The following is a 23,869-nucleotide window of genomic DNA, read 5'->3' on the forward strand; positions in this document are numbered from 1 at the left end:
AGGGCAGGCTGACAGAGGTGCCCTGGAGCCCCACCACAGGGCAGGCTCACACACAGCCTGCCTTGGCACCTAGGCCTCTGGCACCTAGAGCAGACCCAGGCACAGCATGAATATGGCTTGCGGGGATCCAGGAATTCTGGTTTTATTAAATATTCTCACACAGAATGGAGCTGTACCCAGTGCAGCTTTTCCCTTTGTGACCTGGGGAGGCCAAGAGAGCCACAGGCTTCTGGACAGGGTGACTCCCACCCTTCTCTGGAGCCAGGAACAAAACCCAGAAAGTCCTTTGACGAGAATTAAGTTGAGTCACAAAGAGCTGCCCTTTGGGCCATATCTCTCCCAGGGGACATAGTGCCTGGGTCCATTTTTTATTTGGAGACAAGGCCTCATTAAGTTGCCCAGGCTGGCCATGAACTGGCAATCCTCCTGCCTCAGCCTCACAACTGACTGGAATTGCAGGCCTTGCCATGAGGCCCACCTATTGCTTTCGTTTTCAATTAGACAAGTGTGTGTCGTATCAGAGGGAGAAATGATATAACAGGAGTGTACAACAGACAGACTAGGCTTGTCTTCAGACCAGGGCTGTCACCATTTTCTTTTCTCATTCTTCTTTATGGAGGGGCCCTTGAGCCCACAGTGCCTCAAATCAGAGATCCTACCTTCTCCCATCTTAGGAATCCCAAGGTATAAGGGAACCTTCTCAGGGGACCTGGCATTAGCCACCCAAAGTGGCTCCATCTCAAGAGTTGGCCGAGCAGCCATGCGCTTCTACGGCATCACCCTGGTGTCAACTCAGAACAGGCAAAGAAGAAGTGCCACCGAGAGGCAGGACAGAGGCAGCTCTGGTCACTTTGGAGACCTCCTGGAGGAGCATCGCTCTCACTGGGAGGTGAGAGAGGAGAGGTAAAGATCAGAGAGGACAGCCCTGTCAGAACCGGGCAGGAGTGGGGCCATGAGCCAGCTGACCCGGCTCTCCATTGACACACCAAGGAACTGGAATTTAGACAAGTCCTTGTGTGGCAAGTTCCCAGGAGGCAGGTCAGTGTTGCAAGGCATCAGGAAAATGCAATCATGCCACAAGGAGATGTCATGTCACACCCACGGCAATGGCTGTACTAAGTGCTGGTGAGGCAACGCTGGAGCCCTGAGCATTGCTGATACAGCAAGGAAAAGCGGTGGCCCTGACACAGGAAATGGTAGCAGTTCCACAACACATAAAATACAAAACTGATCATGGCAACCAGCAATCCTACTGCTGGGCATGTACCTCCAAGAAAAGAAAAAACAGGTCTTCCAACAAAAGTTGATACAAAGAAACACTGCACAACTGCCAAAGGATAGAGTCCAAAAGTGGCTGAGTGGATGCAGAAAGTGTGGTATGTCCACACAACGGACGATCACTTGGCCTTCAAAGGGAATGAAGTGTGCCAACACGTGCTGCAGCAGAAGAACCTTGACAGAGTGGTGCTGAGCAAAAGGCAGACAGGAAAGGTGCCACAGTGTATCTGTTCTGTGATGTGTCCAAAAGACGCACACTACAGAGCTGGAAAATAGATCAGAGGCTTCTGGGGGCTCTGGGGAGGAGGGACTTGCTGCTTGATGTATCCAGGTCAGCTTCTGAGATGGTAAGATGTTCTAGACAGTGGGGCAGTGGGCAACTTGGTGACTGTTGATATCACTGCACTGTACTTTGAAATGCCCCTTTCCTGCTCCACTGAGGGCACCTTGAGCGCCCTCTTCTCACTGGGTCACACCCTTTGAGTCTGCCCAAGTCAGAGCATCCCTCGGTGAGACTGGGGAGGAGAGGGGGCTCAGGATGTGAGTTTTTAATATGTTATATTACCACTTTTTTTAATGGGCCAGAGGAGGAAGGCAAGAGTCTGGGGTCACACCCTGAGCCCCATATCCTCCTCACCTCATTGGGATTTCACTCTGAGCCCCCTCTCCTCACTGGGGTCACACCCTGAACCCCCTCTCTCATTGGGGTCACACCCTGAGACCTCTTTCCTCACTGGGGTCACACCCTGAACCCCCTCACTGGAGTCATACCCTGAGCCCCCTCTCCTCATTGGGGTCACACCCTGAGACCTCTCTCCTCACTGGGGTCATACCCTGAGCCCCCTCTCCTCATTGGAGCCATACCCTGAGCCCCTTCCCCTCATTGGAGTCACACACACCCTGAGCTCCCTCCCCTCATTGGGGTCACACCCTGAACCCCCTCCCCTCACTGGGGTCACACCCTGAACCCCTCCCCTCACTGGGGTCACACCCTGAACCCCCTCCCCTCAACCCCCTCCCCTCACTGGAGTCACACCCTGAACCCCCTCCCCTCACTGGGGTCACACCCTGAACCCCTCCCCTCACTGGGGTCACACCCTGAACCTCCTCCCCTCAGCTCCCTCCCCTCACTGGGGTCACACCCTGAAACCCCTCTCCACATTGGGGTCACATCCTGAGCCCCCTCTCCTCCCCAGTCTCACCGAGGGATGCTCTGACATGGGCAGACTCAAAGGGTGTGACCCAGTGAGAAGAGGGCACTCAAGGTGCCCTCAGTGGAGCAGGAAAGGGGCATTCTTGGTGCTTAGACTGAGCTTGATTGCCAGTTACTGTTCGGCATCATTGCCCACTTAGCCTTTACCACAGTGCAAGAGTTTACGCATGTAAGGCCCTGACTGCTGCCCTGTTCTCACGGCCCTTCCCACTAGGCAGGAGCTAGCAGAATCCCAGCAGAGTCATGCCTAGCCCACCAACAGGGTCAGTGTCCTAAGATGTGGGTCTGAGTCCTGCCTTCACCATCACAGACCGACCTTGGGACTACCCCTTAATGAGGATAGCAAGGTTAGTGGTCTGATGCCGCACCAAGGGCAAGGAAAACAAGGCTCACGAAGGCCCCAGGCTGCCGAGCAGGTCGATGGAGCTAGGTCACTTACTGTCTCCGTCTTCCATCCCTCAGGAGGAGGGGGGAAGGAGGAAAGAAGCCTTTTGCTGACTAATGCAGTACAGGGAAGGGGAAAAAAATTCTCAGAAACTGAATCCTGAAACCTCCAAGTGTTTACAGAGCTAAATATTTTAGGTACTACACAGAAGAGAACACAGACACATACCCCAAGGTGATTCAACCTATATCTTACCTGAGCTGGGATGAAGCCCTTACTCCATAGCTGGGCCCAGAATCTGCAGGTTCTGCAGCTGCAGATGTGGGTGGCCCCAGCTGCAAGTCACCAGGGTACTTAAACAAGTTCCCAAGGTCTCCGTTGCCACCATAAACCAAGACCCTACACACGTTCTATTGGATGCAGGAAAATTGCATCACCGTTTGTAAACAGTTAATAGGTGTGACTTAGAACCTGCCATGGGGATTATTAGAGAGTGTGGAAAGCAGGCACACAGGAAGCTCAAGGTCATTAAGGATGCGAGAGAGAGAGAAACAAACCACCCACAGCATCATCTGCGAGAGCATGCCAAGGGACACGTCCACTGCAGCATCGACTGGCAGCGTTGAGGACCATCCTTAAGTGGCCTCTGCTAAGATATCCTCCCAGCTCTCCACTGACCTTCAAAGGCAGCCATGTGCAAGGCTGGCCTTAGAACTTCTCGAGGCTAGAGTGGTGGTGGTACCAGGGAGGGGTGTGGCTCCATCACAAAACCCTTAAACGGAGGGTGTGTGTGACCCCAGTCAGCCCTCTCCACCCTGAAGCCACAAAGCATAAAGAGCCGAAGAGAACCCTGGCAGAATCCTCCCTGAGCCTGCCTCATTGTGGAGCATATGTCTTCCTGGACATTAGGAAGCAGACCCAGCAGCCCATCACACACTGCCTGAACAAGTAAGTGGGAAGGCACAGGGTTTGTTTGTTTTTTTCTTTAATGTTTAGGTTTAGTTCACTTGAGCAACATCTTAGCCTGCATTTTACTCTCAGTGTAAAAACACCTCTGATGAATTAAATGGCTGCTCTTCCCGTTGACTCGAGCCTCATTGGAAGCCTAGGCTTTTGGCTGCCACAGGGTGATTCATCCTGCTATCCCTGTGTAGCAATCTTACAAAGCCTCCCCCCCCTCCACAACACCAGCTGTTACCTAGCAACCAACCTAGCAACCTCGCAGCCAAGAGATTAATCCTCCAGTGATAACCACAATGTAATATCCAAAAAGACACTTGGTTTCAAGGGTGCCCTCAGAAGTTAAGAGCGATGGGCACACCTTAACAATACAAATAAAGGACAAAGAGGCTTGCAGGTGCACACGACTTGTCTGTGGCTTCAGGGTTTTAAAAGGCAGACTCTCCCTCCCTGGGTTTGCACACGTGCAGAGGAAAAGAGCCAGACCCCCATCAGAATGGTGTGCTGTTCCTACCACTGTGACTAATCCCTGGTGGGAGGGTCATGGGGTGGGTCCCTGATTCCAGACAGACTGTTCTTTCCCCCAAACTCCCATGTTCAGAAAAGACCCCGAAGGCTTTAACCAGCCGATGCTGTGCGCAGAAGTCACATGACCTATTGTATGTGTGCACTCAGGAACGCAGACCAAGAGAACTTCCCAGAAGGGTGGATACTTAGCATTTCCAAAGGGCACTAGCCCTCCAGATGTCTCTGCCACTGTATCAGACCATGCATGATCAAGAAAAGCTTAGACCCTCGGAAGACATTAATCCAGTCGCAGAGCTTGCGAAAATGGATGTCGCCAGGGTGCAACTCCCAGATACATGGAAGGAACTAACATTTTCTGGTTCCGAAGCATCTCGGATCTGACCAAAGCAAGGGTCAGCCCTCAGTGCTCCCCCACACCAGGCTGCTCGCCTAGGCCTCCTCAGAGAGATGCCACCCCGCTTCTGCCATTTCCTGACTGGTCATCATCCACTGACCCTGCGACAGCTGTCAAGTGAGCACAGCCCCATCCCTGACCCAGTAAGAAGGCTCGATCCGGAGAGCTGCCTGCTGTTAAGGAGCCCACAGGGACACCCTGGAAACTGTGCCAGGGCCCCTCCACAGGAGTCCACCAGAGTGATGGATGAGTGACTCACTTACTTAGCCAGTTCCTCCTGAGAAGGCGGTGAGCGCCAGAGAGATAGTATCGAGGACTCTGACGGTGCCAGCCTGGGCCGCTCAGTGCAGTCTGCACACACAGGCCCCACACCTTCATTTTTGGCCAATATGCACATCTCAGGGGGCTCCTCTGGCCTGGTTTCCTTTTTCAGAGTCATGAGCCAGATCAAGGGGCCTTTGCTTCAGGAGACCACTCTTCAGTACCTGCTTGGGATATCAAATCACAGGACCCATGCCCAGAGAGAGGTGTAGGCTAGCCCAGCTTCTTAAAAGAGGACAGCTAGGGGGTGGGGCTAGAAGGACACAGAAGTACGACGTGAGAGGAAAGGGACACTGTCAGGGGTATCATTTGACTCGGCCGCTGGAGCAGGAGGGGGACCTGGGTTCCGTGGGAAACGAGGCAGCAGTGGTAGTTCTGGGGCAGGGTTGGAATCAGCAGAAGAAAGGGGTTTGGTGAGATGCCCTTTGCAAAAATCACAGCCTCTAACGCCACAACCCAAGAGCAGGCTTCCCAAGAGAACTATGGCACCCTACTCCCTGAAGCATTTGTGGACCCAACAAGATTAAAAAAAGTTTGCTTCTGGAAGTGCCACCTCCTGGCAGAGGGCAGCAGGGACCTGGGGTAAACTCATCTCTGGGAGCCTCAGTGGGGAAGACAAGGGAGGGACAGATTCCGGCCTAGGGCTGGAGCTCAAGTCACGGGCATTCATAATGGAGGTGCTGGTTTTAGAACCAGAGATGAGGGGATTCCCAGCCATCCTGGGGTGAGCCCTAAAGGAGCTACAGAAGCTAGGCTTAGGGAAACACCTGACAGTCGCGTGAGACTGGGCAAGACTGCAGCGCAGAGCAATCCTCGAGTGGGTCCCACCTGTATCCAATATCTTCCCAGACACCGGAGAAAGCAAGAGAGGTGAGGCAAGCCTTCTCACACCGGCAGCCACCCCACTGGGATGGCAGAGATTGCCTGAGGTCTTCCTGGATCTTCTGAGCCCCAAGGTTCTGAGCAACAGAAACCAGGTAACCACACAGAGGCCCAGCATGACTGCCTAGGGCCCTGGGGCCAAATGTGCGTCACCTGTGCCTTAGGCAAGGGGCCTAGGGACCTGCCTCAGGTGAGCATGTGAGAAAAACACAAACCAACAACACCAGAAGGGACAGAGCCTGGCACACAGAGACATTCTACAGATGGAGAATATCGGGGTACCACACTACTCACTGACCTAATCTGGTGACGGGGACAAAAGTCCAATCAGACATGAGAAACCAGGCCACGTTCAGGCTAGATGACATTCAGACAGCGTCACTTTGACATTCATGTCCGATCCTGCACCTGATCTCAAGTACCCATAATGTTGATGGGCAACAGAGGACAATCATGCTGATCCCAGAGTGGAACAGAGATGCTGACCTCAAGTTAATCCATCTTAATACTGGCCATGGACCTCAAACATGTTAACAGCCAACCCCTGAGCCAGGAAGAGCGGGTCAGCATACCCGACACCCTTCCATGCCCACAGAGATGCAGACACAGACCTCTGTACCTTTTCATCCCAGGCCCCTATCTCGAAAGCAGTACCTGTTACTAGCAAGAAAGAGGAAGGAAGCTGGGAGGGTCAGATGAGCTTCCATAAGCAAACACCAGATTCACAGAGGATAGTGACACTCATGGAACCCCAGGCAGACCCAGACAACAGACAGAAGCAATAGGAAGCAGAAGGGATTTGTACTCAATACTCCTTGAAGACACTCGGTTCTTCTCGATTCCTTGCAGCTATGAACTGGGGCTGGTGCCCAAGTCCGTCTTCTACGGTTCCCATGATCACCCAAGAACCAAACAGGAGATAATACAGATGCTCTGCCATGTGCCAAGAGTGGGTGGGTATGTGCCTCCACACCCATGAATAGATTGCTCACACATCCCAGTGGGGAGAACCATCCATCCATCCATCCATCCATCCATCCATCCATCCATCCATCCAGGACCACTATTCAAGGTCTGAGGATGTCTTCTTCCAACTAAGGGCCCATTGGCCACGATTTTATTTTCTCCTACATTTTTCCTGAAGAGTGGGGCTTCCAGAATACCAACATCCCAGCTTGTTGCTCAGCAGATACCACGTTAGAGGACACACACCATTGCTGTGAGGAAGGCTCCTCCCACCAGGGCTCACCAGAACACCACCCCTTTCAACAGCCATGGCCAGAGGAAGCGGGAAGTAAAGAAGGATTGGAGGTCGATCACATGGGCTTTGCAGCCAAGCAGACTCTGGTCACAGCTCCACCAAGAAAGCTGGGACCAATGAGCCTGCAGCCCCCTCCCCATTCTCGTGAGGTGGGAAGTGGGAGAGGGGAGCCTGCACAGGCACCGGAGGGTCAAGGGGGCATGACACAGACCCCTGCCTGGATGGGTATAAGTGCCTTAGGGTGTCTGCTTCCTTCCTGAAACGGTCAGGCAAATATTTTGATGTTTGGCAAATGTCTGTTCATGTTTATTGCCTTTGCCTAAAGGGAAGTTCATGGATGGATTTTCCCTGTTATAAAAATAAATGGTGTGTGGTTATTTTGGAGGATGAAGCAAAGAAAAAAGGAGGGGGAACTACACGGAGAGCCTCCAGGTCGGGAGCCAGAAGCTGTTGGGCTTGCACAGCCTGGGTAAGTGGAATCACATCCTGTTCCTGTTCCTAAAAAGACCTCTGTGTAGCCTGGCAGGTGCCTCCTGACCTAAAGATGGCAGCTCAGCCTGCGACCACTCACCTTAAACCTCTCGGTGACCCCCTCGGTGATGCTGACAGTGAACTCAGCTATCTTGGGAGGACGCGCTTTCCCCTTCTTGCGGTCAGGTTCATATTCAGTCTTAGTTTTCACAACAACCTTGGCCAGGAAACAGAGAGGTACATGGTCAGTGAGAAGCCAGGTGTACTCGGACACATCTGCCCTGAGCAGGTGAGCCTGGGACTGTCACGTTCCGAGGTACCCACCATTCGTCTAGGCAGCGAGAGCAGCTTCCACTGAGAACGCCTCGCAGGCACTTTCAGATGCACTGCCTATTCACAGTCCTATGGCAGTCCCAGGAAAAGTACAGAATCGGAGAACAGAGGCGTGATGCTCACTGGCCAAGGCCACAGGACTAGTGGCTGGCAGACCAAGTACCCATGGCAGCAGAGCCCTGATCCAGTGGGGAGGATACCTCTACTTTCCTACTGGCTTTTCTGTGTTGCCCACCTGCTGGACGTATGTGTCACTGAAAAAGACCTGAATACAACAGGCTAGCACCCAAGAACTAGGGACTGGGAATAAACTGATCTGGGGAGCCTCTTGGATTGCACAACACTGAAAGGTCTCCCTTCCTTCCCCTCCATTCTCTCTCCTGTGAACCTAGAAACCCATTCATCTGCCCCGTACAGACTTCCCTGAAGCCTTAGCAACTTCATCTCTACTGGGGACCTCACGCTGCATCCCACAGGGACATTCTTATCTTGGCCTCCCTGGCCCTATCTCTGTCAGGGATTCATTGCCTCTCTGATTCCCTTGGATAGGGAGAGTGAGTGAGGTCAAGGAGGTACTCACCTCTAATCCCCAAACTCACTCCCCAGAGCAGGTGCCCAGCAGTGGCTATGGGACAGGAGAGAACCAACCCCCACACACTTCTCCTGGAGAGAGTCTGTCTTTTGTTGTTTCCACGGACTGGGAGACACTCACTTGCCCTGACAGTGGGATGAAGGAACTCAGTGACTCAGGACAGGCCCCAGGCAAGTGACTGGAGAACTCCATTCCAGCCCTGACCTGTGGAGCCAGCCTCAAGAGTGGTCATGGTGGAGAAAGTGGCCTGTGCCTGGCATTGAGCCAGGGAGCCCTGAGCGGCAGCCCGTTCTGTCAGGCTTCACTCCTGGCATGCCACTCTCCTGAAGCAGACAGAGGGGAGGGGCGTGCACCCCTTGAAGGCATCACCTTCCCACGGCTGCACTGAGCACCGCATCCTCACAGCCCACTTGCACCCTGTAGCCCTGCGACCTTGAGCACACATCTGGACCACTCCATGTACTGGAGGCTTTTTCATATCTTAGCCACGACCTGGAGGCATGAGGCTATTATCATCCAGAACTGTGAAGGTGAGGACATCTAGGCCACCTGAATTCAATCTGCATCTACCACTGGCTGACAGGTGACCTTGGAGAGGCCTTTTAAACCTCTCTGTCTTCATTGCTAAGTCTGTCAAACGAGGGCACTTGATGGTGGTTGCCGTGCAGCAACACGGGCTTGTTGAAGTTCAACCTATGAAGTGCACAGAACAGGGTCTCGGGTGGCAAGTGTACCTAACCGATGTCAGGCAAGGCTCCTCCTGATGGAACTGGACTGGCAGCCCTCTGCACTAGAGCATTTTCTGGTACGCAGAAGTCACATCCCCCACCTCCCTGAATCTTGTCCAACTATGAGAGGTGTCCAACTGTAAGCAGGGTGGACTAAGTAACGAGGCTAGAAACTTCCATACCCCGGAGGCTAGTGACCTTCAGCACCATGACCTTGGGTGCATTAGGTGAACTCTGAGAATCTGTCTCCTCCTCTGCGACTTTGGAAGCCTTCTAGCTCAAGGACCTGTTCCCACAGGAATACCCTTTTCTGGAGCATTCCCATCAGTTACCCCGAGAGAGGAGACTCAGTACCTCACAGAGTCACCTAGCCCAATCCCGAGCAACAGGGCAGTTGGCAGAATGTGGGCCCTGCCTGAAGCCCTCCTCCTTGTGGCTGACCATGCCAGGCAGTTCTGGAATGGAACACACTGAGGGCAAAAGAGGAGGCTTGGGCCAAGTAAAGGGAATCACCTGATAGAGGTGCCGCTTCAGGACACAGAGTTCCTGGCACAGGCCGCTGGTCCTCCTTGGCTGGCTGTATCAAGGCAGGAGGGGTAGGGGTACTCGGGACCCAACCCGGACACCCACCATAGTGTGGAGACCACTCAACAGCCCTGCTCCTCCTAGAGCTGTGTCAACAGCTGTGGTGTGGGGTGCACCCCTATGACCAGCTGATCGCCCCTTCTCAAAATGAAAACACATGCAACCCGTCCTTTGCCTGCGCCCCTGCCCCCTCCCCCCCAAAAAAAACCTAGACTATAGAATTAAGGGGACAAAATCAGTTTGGTAAGCTAAGTTTGGGGATGCGAGAAGACCCATGGCAGAGCCCTCCTACACCCCATTCTACTAGGGCCCAGTGACTGCAGAGCCCAGAGTCCAAACCTCTTTCTCGGAACAAACTGAGACAATAAATAGAAAAGCATGTGGGAACAGTGAGCAAGCTCCTTTGTGTGGAGGACTGGAGATGCAGGGTGTGTGGTTTTACATTCGCGTGTTGCAATGCCATCTTCGACTTTAAGGACAGAATTTGTTTTTAAAGGTTATGGCTTGAAAATATCTTTATGGAGCAATGATATCGCACTGGATGTAGTGCTCAAGAGGGGAGTCTTTAAGTCAGAGGGGAAAAAAAAAAAACGCACCACGGTAAAGATGGTCCTGCTTACACTAGCTTGCTGAGCCCGAGCTCGGGTCTGGAGATTTTACAAAAAGAACAAAGAGGAAAGGGGCTCTATTCCTGAGCACACATCCAGTAAGGCAAGTGGAGTCGAAACCGCACCACCCCAAAAAGGCTTAAGGACCAGCTCACCCCTGACCCCCCAGGCTTTTGACCAACATGAATCGCTCCTCATTAGACTCCCCCCAAATCAAGAGAAGGTATTTCACTAAGGAATCCTGCCAAAAAGAAGGTGTCATCTAAGGCAGGGGGTCTCCATCATCACCCATCCCAGAATCAGAATCATGAGGGTATATGGTGTTCACCCTGTCTTCCTCGTCTTGGCTGAGCCCGCCCCCACCTCTCATCCCTAACGTGCACAAGGCGTTTCTTTTGTTTCGGTTGCAGCCGAAGATTTAGGGGTGCACACCCAGCAGCGCGGGAATGTTGGGGGCTCATACCTTATCCGGGGGTGGGAACTGCAGCTGATTGACATCGAGGGGAGTCATCAGGGGAATGGTGTCGAAGCCATCCTCCAGGAGAGGCTGCTTGGTGCCCTTCTCTGCGAAATTGTTCCCCAACTTCACCATGGTTGCTAAAGACACGAGGCTGCGGCCTGCGGAGGGAGGACCCGGTGGGGGTCAGGGCGAGCGGCAGCCGGGGTGAGGCAGGGCACGGCCAGGAGAACTCGCACACCCACCCGCTGTCCCCGCCTGGTCTCCCGAGAGAGGTGGTAGGGACGCGGCGATCGCAGCCCATCAGAATCTCCAGGCTGTGTACTGATGGGCATTTCTAGACTTCCATCCCGCAGAGCACCGGGCTCATCACAGAGGGGCGAGGGAAGGAACGCTACCCGTGCCCAGGCTTTCCGTACGCGTCCCCGGTCCCGCCGCGCTGGCCTCCTGCGCGTCTCCCGGGGCCCTCAGCGTGAAAGATGCTCGGCCGCCCGCCCCACTCCCCACCCGCACTCACCCCACGCCCGGCTCCGGCAAGTCTGGGCTCCAAGCGCGCTCCGAGGCTCCGCGTCGCCCGCTCCCGCGTGCAGCAATGGCGGAGGCGGCGCCGCGGCCGGGGGATCAGCGATTGGGTTCTGCGCCTCCCGCCTCCGCGCGCCGCCTCCTTCCTGCCGCTCCCGGGGGCCGCGCGCGGGAGTGCGCGTGGGGCCGCGCAGATGCGCCTCCGCCTTGACGCAGCGCCGCCCGCGCGCGGATCGGCCGCACAAAGGAGCACGCGGTTGCAGTGGAGGGGAGGTGTCCCCCGGGGACCCCGAGCGCTACCAGACCCGGGGAAGGAGAACCTGAGGTTCCAGATGCCGAACAGGGGTATACCCCGGCGGGCTGCGCTACCCTGGGGCGGTGGCCGAGCACTGGGCGGTCAGGAGGGAGGAAGGAAAGGAAAGGGACGCGGAGATGCTGCAAAGCCAGCGAGCTCCAAAGGAAGGAAGAGAAAGTTGCTGTCCACCGCCGAGCAGATTTGAGGATCCTGAAGAATGACAAAGGTTTTCGGAGGACAATGTGGATGACAGACCTAAGTGGCTCTTTGTGTGAGGCTGGGTGGCAAAGAGATGGAAAATGAGGGCGTGTCTCTATAAAAAAGAGGAAGGCTGGGGATGTGAGGTAGTGCTGTCCCTCAGCTACGGATGCATGCCTGGGGTGTGGAGACAAGAGGACAGGTGTTCAGAGCTTCGGTGCGGCCAAAAGAGGCAGGCCTACCAAAGCTATCTGCGGAAGGGAAGACAAGGACCTTCCCATGGCAGCCACAGCTCACCTAGCTAGTACAGAGACCCAGATGGAAGAACGGAGTTCTAGCCTGACTGGTGTCCCAGGTAGCGGTTGCAGCTACCCAGATGAAGGCCAGTGGCTTTACAGACCTCTAGCCAGCTTTGCTTACAAGACGCGGGAAAGGAAACACTACTTGGATATGGGAGCAAAGCTCCAAAAGGAATAGGGCTGCGGGTACGGGAGGAGCAGCACCCCACTTTCCGCAACCAGCGTTCTGTGGCCCTGAGAACTTACTTGTCCCCATGGTTGTTACCTGGGCTCTAAATATCCCTCAGGGGACTCTGAGAAATAACAGAAACCTATAGGTCAGAAACGGCCTACAGGTCCAGGTTCCAAACTCCCGGAGGACCCCTTTAAACAGTGGGGTGGGGAATCTGCTGCCGTTGCGTCCCTACCCAGGCTTCCGGTAAGGTCCAGGCTACCTCTGAGTCAAGTCAGATCAGCCTGGCCAGGGCCCAGAGTTCCCTCTGGGGTGCCTTTTCCAGGTAGAGGGAAGGGCCTTCAGGGTATCTGTGTGACATCAGGTTGCCCTCTCAGCAGCAGAGAATGGAGTTAGAAGCCACTTGGGCACCAGCCCGAAAGCATGGGGGACCTGTCAGTCAGGCTGTCTGGTTTGTGCAAGAGAGTGGCTTTCTCCCCATCTTGAACTCAATTTTCAGATCCCAGCACTAGCCTACTCTGGAGTCAGAATCCATCCAAGGAGCAATAAGGTTAGTGACGTCCTCTCCCTCCAAGATTGCCAAGGACCAGGCTATCCCAGATACAGCCACAGTTATGCTGTGACTTGCTGGCCTGGGCATTGCTCCTTCCTTCTGTTTGGTTTTCTTTGCTTATATCTGAACCCCGCAGAGGACACAGGAAATGCAAAGTACATAAGACACACTGCCACCCTCCATGAACAATGCATCAGCTCCCCCCCGCCCCCCGGGATGTGACAGAATCAGAATAGGGAACGTGCTCAGGGGAGGAAGTAAGTCCGGGTAGGAAAGCTTGCAGAGGCAACATATGCACTTCCTGTGGCCCCTGGAATACATGACCCACAAACTAGCAACTCCAAAAGAACAGAAAGGTGTGCATAGCTCTGGGGGACAGAAGTCCACAATCGAGGTATGGGCAGGGCCTGGCTCCCTCTAAAGGCTCCAGGGGAGAACTTGGCTTTGGTGGCTCAGGCAGTCCTTGGCTGGTGGCCACATCACTCCAACCTGCCTTACATTACTCCCAGCAGAGCCCTCCCCTCTCCCTTGTGTGTCTCACCTCATCACTGAGTTGGGACCAGTGTTTTAACTGAGTCATATCCATTGCTCTTAGGTCGGTGTGTGTGGTAGCCATTGAGCCATATAAAATCAGGCTCACAGTTCCCCACGGTCAAGACATAGGCCAATCTTTATGGGGCCACCATTCAACTCACAGATATCAAGGGTTCAGTGCTTTGGGGGAACAACGGACTTTGAAGAGGAGGTGAAAATGACTCTGGGGAAGTCAGGGGCTCAGTAAGGGAGGGATTATGTTGAAGAAGCCAGGGCCAGAAATGCCACATCATGGAACCAGGCAACTAAGTCATCTCCATCCTAGTACCCACAGTCTAATTCCCAGGGCCACCGAGGATTATTGCGGGACTATGTGATTTATCCAGATGAGTCTTGGAAGTGTACCTCAGCATCCCTGATCCCATCTGTCACTCCTGAGACAAAGCTATCCCAACCCTTGCATTCAGATGCTGTTCCTCAACCATTCCATAGGCTTTCTGCGGCTTTCCCCGCATTACTGGTTGAATTCCATATTGTCACAGCTACACCATAGCTACGAGTTGGTTTTCTGTGACTATAATAGAAACCCTGGAGGCAGAGTGCTCTATAAAGCAAAGTTCACTTGGCCCACATTTCTGAGATTCAAAGACCGTAGGTCAACATAGGCTTAATTAGCCCTGTCGAGACAGTCCAGGTAACTGGCAACTTGACAGGATCTAGAATAACTTATGGACCTGTCTGTGAGGGTGTCTTTAGACTGTGTTCATTGAGATGGTCACTCTGAATGGTCGAGCCATGTGACCCGCGGCATCTAGCAAGAGCAGTTTAAGGAGGAAGGATTCATCTTGGCTCACATCCTGCATGTACAGTCCATCAGGGCAGGTAGGGAAGGGAAAGTGTGGGGGTGGGGGTGCCGTGCAGCTGGTCACATTGCATCTGCAGTCAGACAGCAGGGAAATGCACACTGCTGCTCTGCTGCCTTCTCCTTTTTGTTCAGTCTAGGACCTCAACCGTGTAGTGATGCTCGCGCATTCAGGATGTGACCTTTGGGGACAAACCACACCAAGCCATAGAACTGTGGCCTGGTTTGAATCATGCCTATCTTTTAGGATGTTGAACAAGTGGGCTAAAAAAAAATCTCTCTGTGCCTCAGTTTCCCCAACTATAAGATAGAAGTTGTGATAAAACCTTCATAGTGGTATTCTGAGACTCAGAGGTGCTATCACCACACAGTTCCTTTTGTGGCTGTGATTAGCGTTTTGGCTTCTAATTCTGTACCCTTGGACAAGCAAGGCAAAGGATACTTTTGTGGTTGTATTGTTAGCTCCCTGGATGACTAAGGGAAGTCATCCTTTGGAGTACTGTATGCAACTCAGAGACGCCCAGTTCCTGGCTGCACAGTGCCTCACAAATGCGGGATGGGCTTCAGGGTCTACACAACTTCTAGAAGTCTGTACCCTCTCATCTGTTCCAAGGACAGGCTCCATAGCAGCTTTGGTGGCTGGCAACACCCTCGCTCTGCCTTCCACTGTGTGGCCACGTCAAACCGCAGCTCCTTCATCCTTTTTTTTTTTAAAGAATGATATTAACAGTTACCTGGTGCTTCCCTCTCTCGGCTCCTGGTACATCCTACCTCCTACTCTACTCGATGTGGTTTCTTACTTGGTACAGGCTGTCTCTGCTGGTGCGCTCTGCATGCACCCTCACTAACGTCGTTTTCCATCCCACCTGATGCTGATGAGCTGAGCACCAGGTACGGTTTAGGGGGACAGATTTTGGCAGGTGTGAACAATCAGGTGTGCTCCAGCCGCATGGCCCCTCCACACCACTTTCCCAGATGCTGCCACCTCCACCCAGAATGCTGTCTCCTCACCCCCTTGTCTTAGTGGTTAGGCCTCCCCTCAAAGCCCTTTCCAACAGCGCTTCCTCTCTATCACTGGCCTTCCCCTCTACATTCCTCTATGCAGGGCTCGTTTTCCACGTCCTTCTACAACACGAGTAAATCCAGGCAGAACAACTTCAGTTCTTCAATGTGCCCTGTCTCTAGACTGTGGATACTTTGCTCCAGCAACCCCAAGCAGGCTCCACTTCTTAAAGGTCCCAGCACCTCATAATATCACACTGGGGACCATGTCCCAACACCTGAAACATGCTCTGAGCGGTCCATCCGATGGGCATCCGCTTACCGTACACTCTATCCTTATGCATTCAGAAAGTCTGAAATCCACATTCCAAGGCACAGCGAGGAAGTTCAAGTCCAGTTTATGCTGGAAGCAGGGTTGCCCGTGACACCATTGTGACATTCCGTCTCCTAGGTTTGTCCTTACTTCAAAAGCACTCATTCATGGAGAACTCCGAGCATTATCACAGCACATAACATGTACGCAGCCTGCAGTGGCTCCTCACATTTTATTTGCCCCCATGCTCCCTACCAGCGCTTAGCCACACAAAGCAGCAGCAAATAGTCAGAAAATAAAGGGTCTGTCTCTCTTCTTAGCTTATGTTCATAGGAGCAGAGTAAATATTATTAAAGGGCCCAGAGGCATACAGACTTCCCTGTATACATGTGTTTTGGGTTGGCTTGGGATGAAATCATTTTAAAGATTTAATTGACATCTCAATGATTGCTAATTTTTCCAAATTACTTATAAGATCCATTTCACTCTGGGCTGTGAGCCCCTTGGCCTTCTGAAACCCTGGAAAGGGCACCAGTCTGAGCCTAGAGGCCACAGCCAGCTGGCTTTGAGCTCTGATGGCCCAAGGCAGTGGGGGAGAGTGTCTGACTCCAGTCGAGACAGAGTCCTTTGGTTTAGATTGATCTGACTGAGCTGACTGATGGTGCTCACTAGATCAAGGACAGAGCCAACCCACACAGTCTACCAACCCACATGCCAGCCTCCCCAGACCACCCAGAAACAGGGTTTCACCAGTCTTTGGGTGCTGCTTGAACAACAGGCTGACCCTAGAGCCACTTGTCACACACAAGCAAACTTCAGGTACCACACTGCGGTTGGCCTTGCAGTGCTGTGCAGACAATCAGTCCCCAGACCCTTTCTCAGAAAGAGGAGTTTCTCAGTAGGACCACGACCTTCTGTATTGGACTTGGGGCTGGCCATATTGTACCAAAACAGTCCCCATTCTTCCAGGTGCCACCCCCATTCCATCTCCTGCTGGCCCAAGGGTGATAATGACTCCTGCACTTGTGCCTCGGCAGAGGTCTCTCCAGAGGCCCCTCAGACCCCACACCCTGCCATGACTTTGCATACCGCCCTATGAAACAGCTCTCCTCAACTTCCAAGCTTTACTTAGAATGCAGGCCCCTTTTTGTGTCCTGGGTGGTACAAATGCTACACCCACCTGAAAACTTCCTAGAGTCTCCAGGAGGCAGCCCTATTGTCTATTCCAGGGCAAGCCTTCAACAGCAAAGATGGTGACAATGACAAGCATGAGAAGAAATCCTTTATTTTCCATTCCCTGCTTTCCTTTTCTCTCTTTTATATTTTCAGCGTCACAAAAACTGAGCAGTGAAGGGGGCAGATATTCTTATACCCATTTTGCAAATGGAGGAGAAGCAATATTCACTTGAAATGACTGTGCTGATAACTGGCACACTGTAGTGAGTACCAAAGCCACCAGTGTGCTCTCCAGATGTCCTCCAGCCACACTCTGAAGGGCAGCCACCAACGCAGCTGATGCCCAGTGTGATGATTGACACTGATTGTCAGTCAACTTGACAGGATCTAGGGTCACTTGGGAGACACACCTGCAGGTATGCTATAAAGGTCCTAAAAAGGAGTTTCTAGAGTGGACCCATTAAGGTGGGATGGTCCAACCTGAATGTGGACGGCACCATTCCATGGGCTGGGCTCCTGGACTGAATGAAAACAAGAAACTGAGCCAGTCAGGATCATTCATTTTAGCTTCCCAACTGTAGTAAGAGGCTGCTTGTTTGTTCCCGGCTGCTCAGCCCCAAAATAATCACTCAGAAACCATATTATTTACAATACTGTTTGGCCAATAGCTTAAGCATATTTCTGGCTAACTCATATTTTAAATTAACCCATCTCCATTAATCTTTATATCGCCATGAGTCTGAGGCTTTCCGGGTAAAGTTCCAGCATCTGTCTCCCATGGGGCTACATGGCTTCTCTTCGACTCTGCCTTCTTTCTCCCAGCATTCAATTTAGTTTTCCCCCACCTACCTCTCTCTATTTTGCCCTGCACAGGCCCAAGAAAGTCATTTAATAACCAGTGGTATTCACAGCATACAGAGGGGAAGCCCACATCACCCAACCTCAGGAGTGATGTGGCCAGCTGCCTTAGTCGCTGCCATATGACTTCTGAGCCTCCAATTTCACCATGAGCTGAAATGAAGCTCCCTTTTGTCTCTTGTCAAGCACTGTTTCACAGTGGAAAAGATAAATAACTAAGATGTTGGGGAAGGAACTGGCCAAAAACGGGAGCGTGGCAGACACCTGAAGAACTCAGTTTGCTTGCCTGAGCCACAGCCCCACCCTGCCCCCGGCCTCTTCCCACTCCTCTGTTCAGGCAGGCCACCTAGCTCTGGACTTCTAGTTCCATTTGAGCCCCAATAGGAAGGGCCGGTCCCCGTACCCAATGTCACCCCACCATCAGCTGGGTCGGCCACTGCTTTTGTTTCTTTAGGGTCGGAGAGCCACAAGCCATGAAGACCTAGGCAAAGCATGGTCTCCCAGACCTGAGTTTCCCCTCCCATAAAGTAAGGAGAGGCAAGAAGGGACTTCAATACCCCCAGCTTGATCTGCTCCCATATTGCTGGCTGTCACCATGTCAAGAATGGCCCGGCATAAATCACAACCAAACTGAGGGCAGCCGAGGTCAAGCAAGCCAGTGCATGAACATGTAGATAAATTACCAGATCGTATAATCTCATTTGGCTCTTGACTGCTTTTCTTCACAGCATTCCAGGATCGGCCAGTACCGGCGAAGTACCAGGGCTTCTAGCTCATAGAAGCAGCTTGTATTAAATTATTTAGCCAGCAAATGACTATGAAAGCACCGTACCAGAGTCAAAGCCACAGAAAGGCCAGATTCAAGTAACAACAGCACTGTCTGCTTCAATTAATTATTGAATTTTTTTAAGGGCTCACAAATGGATAAACGCAATTCATTGCTTGCTCTGGGGAGCCAGGGTCTCCGGGAGCATTCACAAAGTACATAAGCTCCCTGGAGCGAATCAGTGTGTGCCGAAGATGGGAGCCAAGGGCTGGGCTGCACTGCAGGCAGCCTTCTGAGGTCCGCTGGGCCTCTCTGTTCAGTGTCTGTGGGGAAATTAGCAAGTGGCCCCCTGGCCAGCCCTGGCCTGCAAGCCCTGAGCTGCCCTTGAACTTCTGGCCATGGCATGCCTCCTTTCTTCTTTGTATCAGCCATGAGTTATAATGTTCTCTCCATCGTGCAGCCTCCCTCATCTCTCTGACCCACTGCAGAGGTCAGGTGGAAATGTTTGTGTGCAGAGTCCTTGGCAATTGAATTTTGATCCACTTAAGTCGGCCTGCTTCCTTCTGGACCGGAGCTCTTCTGACATGCAAGACACGTCATCCGGTTCTGAGACGGGACCTTGAAGAGAATGTAGTGTTTCTAGAAGAATGAAATTGGCTTCATGAGCCTGCAGCTATGATGCCGAGGTTGCGTCAGTCACCGTGCCCTGGGCTTCTGACCCAGCCCCAGACGTCCCTGGGCGGTGCCGTCTGCACAGCCTCTGAGTTGGCTTCTGCTGTCACCTATGTCTTCCAGCAGGATGATCTTTACTATGTACACCACAGCTCTTTGCCAGGGTTCTTCTTCTACACTGCAAGGAATAATACAAACCTCCAAACTTAAGGGACATTTACTAGAAGTTGGCCTCAGTGGGTAGAATACTGTCCCCCCAAAATTAATGTTGCCTGCAACCCTAGAATATTACTGCCTTTGCAGCGAGGGTCTTGGCAGGTAGGAAATGGTGAGGCTCTTACGATGGGGTCACCCTGGGTTTAGGGCTTCTTGTGGGAAGAAGGAAGCATAAAATGCGGCAGAGATGGACTGACAAGCCACGGAGTGCTGAGGGCTGTCACTCAGCAGATCCCGCCCAGAGCCTCGGAGGGAGTGTGGTCCTGGGGACAGCGTGCCTGGTACTGAAGCTCCCAGGCTGTGTGCCTATGGTTCGTACTGACACTTGGGACATTCCTAAGAAACTAACGCAAGGGGAATGTAGCCCCAAGAGCCGTCGCCCTTCAATATTTTTACATATTTTAATTTTCTTACTAGTTATTTGCCTTCTTGAGGGCACGTGGAGGTCGGACGGAGACTCATGGGAGTCAGTTCTCTCTTTCCACCTTGTGAGTCCCAGGGATTGAACTCAGGTCCTCGGGCTTGTGCCAAGCACCCTTACCCACTGAGCTATCTTCCCAGACCCTTAACTTGCTCTTTGTTGGACGAGTGACTCATACATACACCCTAAGGGGAGGGTGTGTGGAGCTCTGGTTGTCAAGAAAAACATGAATAGTGTTGAGCTTCTGGCTGCTGGGTCTACGTGGCCAGCCTTCCCTACAGAGTCTTCTTCAACTAACCCTGGGAGGCAAGGAAGCCCTGTTCCTGTCTCTGTAGAAACAGGCTCAGAAGGTACTGTCTACCTCTGAGCGTCTTTCTGCTGCAGTTCTTCAACACCCAGATTATCTCAGAGCTGTGGGAGGATGGATGGGGCGGGGAGGGCTTGTTCACTGCACGTACTGGAGTTTCCTTGTGTGGGGTGTGTTCTCCACACCCTGGCACCCACCAGACAGAAGCAACTTGAGATATGTAAGAAATAAAGACAGAACAGTACTATTGGCTTCATTCCCTGCATCCTCTGGCTCCCAAAGGCAGTTTCTAAAACCTCCAGCAATGATACTTGAATGTGAACGGAAGAAGGTTTCCCCTGCAAGACTCATTCACTCCCGTGAAACCAGGAGGCAATCCCGAAGACTGTGGGCTCACCGAGGTCCAGGCTTCACCCCGGGTGGCAGGAGATGAGATGCAGAAATGAAACTGCTAATTGTGTTTTTCTATGAGATTAATTTTACTGCTTTCAGTATCTGCTCCTTCAGAGTTTGCTCAGGGGTGGATTGCGTCTTGACTTTTATCTCTGCAACACTCGTTAATAATTAGGTCACCTTTTACCCAGGCACTCTGCCCGCCTGAGGCCAGAAGCTTCCAGCTGCAGCAACCTTGAAGAAGCCAGGCAGCACTTCCCTGTTGATGTCGAATTCCTGGGTTGGTCGTGGTGCACTCGCTGATGTCAGCCGGGGTAGAGCCCGCATTTACCTGGCATTCCACAACCCCAGGACTGCCCTGAGAGTGCTCTGTGAACTCCCCTCAACACCCTGTGAGGTTGGGATTATTGCCCCTATTTCACAAATGTGGAGGCTGTTTTTCACCTCAGCAGAATAATAATATGGCATGAAACCACCTCAGAGATGAACCCAGGGCAATTGCCCCAAAGCCAGTGCTGGCAACCCTGTTGGTTAGGCAAGCCCCACACTAGAGTTCAGAATTTTGGAGGCAGAGTTGAACCCCTCTAGTGAGGGGCTGTTTAAAAAGCGCACTGAGTATACCAACACTCGGTAGTTAGCCTGGCTGGTGGGAGACAGGGCAGGTAGAGAAAGGCTGGAGATTCAGGTACATTACCAGCCACAGCATGTCCTAACAGCCAGGTGGGCTCTCATCACTTGAGGGGCGCACTTCTATAGGACCAGTTATATGGCCCTCTGCTCTCCAGCTGGGTGAAGTGGCTGAGCTTATGGAACCGGGCACAAAGCAGCAGCCCATACTTGGGCCCTGGTCCACACTGTTGAATACACAGTGTTTATGCTGTTTACAAGAGTAAGCCACACCATGGTGAGCATCAGGCATGTGTAAGTGTCTCTGTGATGACAGCCACACAGGGATTCCTAGAAATGGGAAGTAGTCAGAATATCAGAAGGTTTTGAGCAAGTATTGGATAGAGAGACTAGGAAGTAAACAACAGCAGAGGGGACCATGTCCTGGCCAGTGAGTGCTCTACCTGACAGCCACATGCGGCATCTATAGAGGAACTTCTGTTCGCCACTTCATCCTTCACCCTTTCTTAAATCCTGTGCTGTTTAATACTCTGTCCGTTTGACACAAGCTGGAGTCATGTTGGAAGAAGAAATTCAACTGAGAAATTGCCTCCATTAGTGCAGAGGCCCAAAAATGTGAGTCTGTTTCCACCTTGTCTGAAGGACAGAGAGTTTTAGCTTGTTCAAAGTTGTTGACAAGTGTGTCTACACACCCTGACCTAGGTGGTGTTTACTTGGTTTTCTTGACACTAAGATGGCCCATACAGGTAGATCCACCCCACCCTGACCAATGGTCAGGAAATTCAAGCATACTTCTGCTCCTTCTTTTGAATTAAGAGGTTTGACCAAGGAAGTGGCTGCCTGTGGGATACCTTGGTCTAGGGTGGGCTCACTGCCTAAACAACAGAATGATGTTGACTTGATATCTCAACGCAAATAACTATTCTAGTTGTCCTTTGTGTCATGTTAGAGCAGTCTTTTGTCTTCTCCCTGTTGTATGGGGGTATAAACGTGCATGGAAAATTCAGTGCAGGCAGATTTCAGCATTCACTGGAACTCCCTCCCAGTACTAGCCTATGTTTCTGCTTTATTGTTTTCACTCGTGCCTTCTCTTTACTTATTTTTCTAATCCTCATGCCCCTACTTGTCAAGGCTGGTCTCTGACACACTAGATTGATCTGTGTTAGGCATTTTTTGATAAATGATTGATGTGGGAGGGCCCAGTCCACTGTGGATCATTCCACCTGTAGTCAGTTACCTGTGGACCTACCTGTGGGTTGTATAAGAAAGGCCGCTGAGCAAACCATGAGGAACAAGCCAGTAAACAGCACCCTCCATGGCCTCTGCTTCTGTTCCTGCCGCCACATTCCTGCCTTGAGTCCCTGCCCTGGCTTCCCTTGGTTGTGATTGGGACACATAAGTGAAATTAACCCTTTCCACCACAAGATACATCTGGTCAGAACATTTTATCACAGCAGGAGAAACCTAACTGGAACAAATATAAAAATAATATTTAGAGACACAGCAGCCTTCTTCATCCATGAGGCTACAAGCCCAGGAATGGAAACTACCCGTCAAAGCATGCTCATGATTGAGTGAATGCACTCTATAAAACACATTTCATTCTTGCACCCCAGTGGGACAGGATGCCCCCTCCCCCAAGGATAAGCATGTTCCAAACTAGCTTTGATTCAGACAGGTTACAGGTGACAAAGATAAGCTGTATATCCCAACGTTCATTCTCCCGTGAAACAGTTAAAAGTGTTTTTCCAAATTCTCATCTGCCCAGATTAAAAGCTCCATTGTTGTGAGCCAGGAGGAGGCTCAGCATGTGGGGCACTAGCTGGTCAGCCTAAGAGCCTGAGTTCAATCCCAAGGACACTTATGGTGGAAAAGAACCAACTCCAAGTTGTCCTCTGACTGCCACATAAATGTTGTGGCACTCATGTCTACTTGTGTAAACACACACACACACATACACACACACACACACACACGAACTACATAAATATAATATCTCTTTTAAATTGTCCGTTCTCTCCAGCAGCAGCAATTAAGTTCTGGCGAGAAGAAGAGTGGTTGCATCTACCACCAGGTCTCACATCCTAGCCTGTGTTTTATCAGTATGCTACACATTGAGTGGCAGGGAGCCTGAGGCACAGGGCATGCAGGGTCCCCACCCAGAGCTCTGGACCATATGTGGCTCTTCTAAGGAGCTCACTGAGTGGCCTCACACAACTCAGATTTGTTGTTTCAGGTTAAAGGCCAGAGCTGGAAAGGAACATATTGGCCTGGGATCATGGGGGAATCGCTCTCTGTCTCCAGTTTCCCATGGTTCATGACCTGCAGTCCTTGGTTTACCTTCTACACCAGCAAGTGTCTCTGAAGCCTGTTTACCTCACCCAGTGTCCCTTCCTCTGTCTTTGCCTCCACCAGTGATGACATTGGGCTGTGTGGATAATCAGAATTCTCCACATCTGGGATCTGTCACTTCCTCACACCTCCAAGGCCCCCTTTCCTATTGCAAGGACCGAGTCACGACACCAATGAAATTAACCGGTGCGAGTGAGAAGGAAACACAAAACATGCAACAAACCCGCTGAGGAGTTTATTAGAGGAGAAGTGTACAGGCCTGGGGAAGTCGGTGGGCAGAGAGAGAGCTGAAGATGGCTTGTCCAGCTTTTAAAGGCTGCCTAGCGCATGCACAC

At 52.1% G+C, this 23,869-nt stretch overlaps 1 protein-coding gene across 1 annotated transcript in view; it reads right to left on the reverse strand.

The window, feature by feature from the left end:
- The window catches only part of Nsg1 (neuronal vesicle trafficking associated 1), a 23,245-nt gene extending 11,639 nt beyond the window's left edge, over positions 1-11,606 (reverse strand). The window contains exons 1-3 of the mRNA XM_005365961.3: positions 11,514-11,606; positions 11,003-11,157; positions 7,794-7,910 (exon numbers count right to left, since the gene is read on the reverse strand). Of these exons, the coding sequence (XP_005366018.1) occupies positions 7,794-7,910; positions 11,003-11,131 (246 nt within the window). The 5' untranslated portion in view covers positions 11,132-11,157; positions 11,514-11,606. The remainder of the gene's footprint in view (positions 1-7,793; positions 7,911-11,002; positions 11,158-11,513) is intronic.
- Positions 11,607-23,869: the final 12,263 nt, after the last annotated feature.

Source organism: Microtus ochrogaster, unplaced genomic scaffold (genome assembly GCF_000317375.1).
Source record: "Microtus ochrogaster isolate Prairie Vole_2 unplaced genomic scaffold, MicOch1.0 UNK5, whole genome shotgun sequence".
Taxonomy (NCBI): Eukaryota; Metazoa; Chordata; class Mammalia; order Rodentia; family Cricetidae; genus Microtus; species Microtus ochrogaster.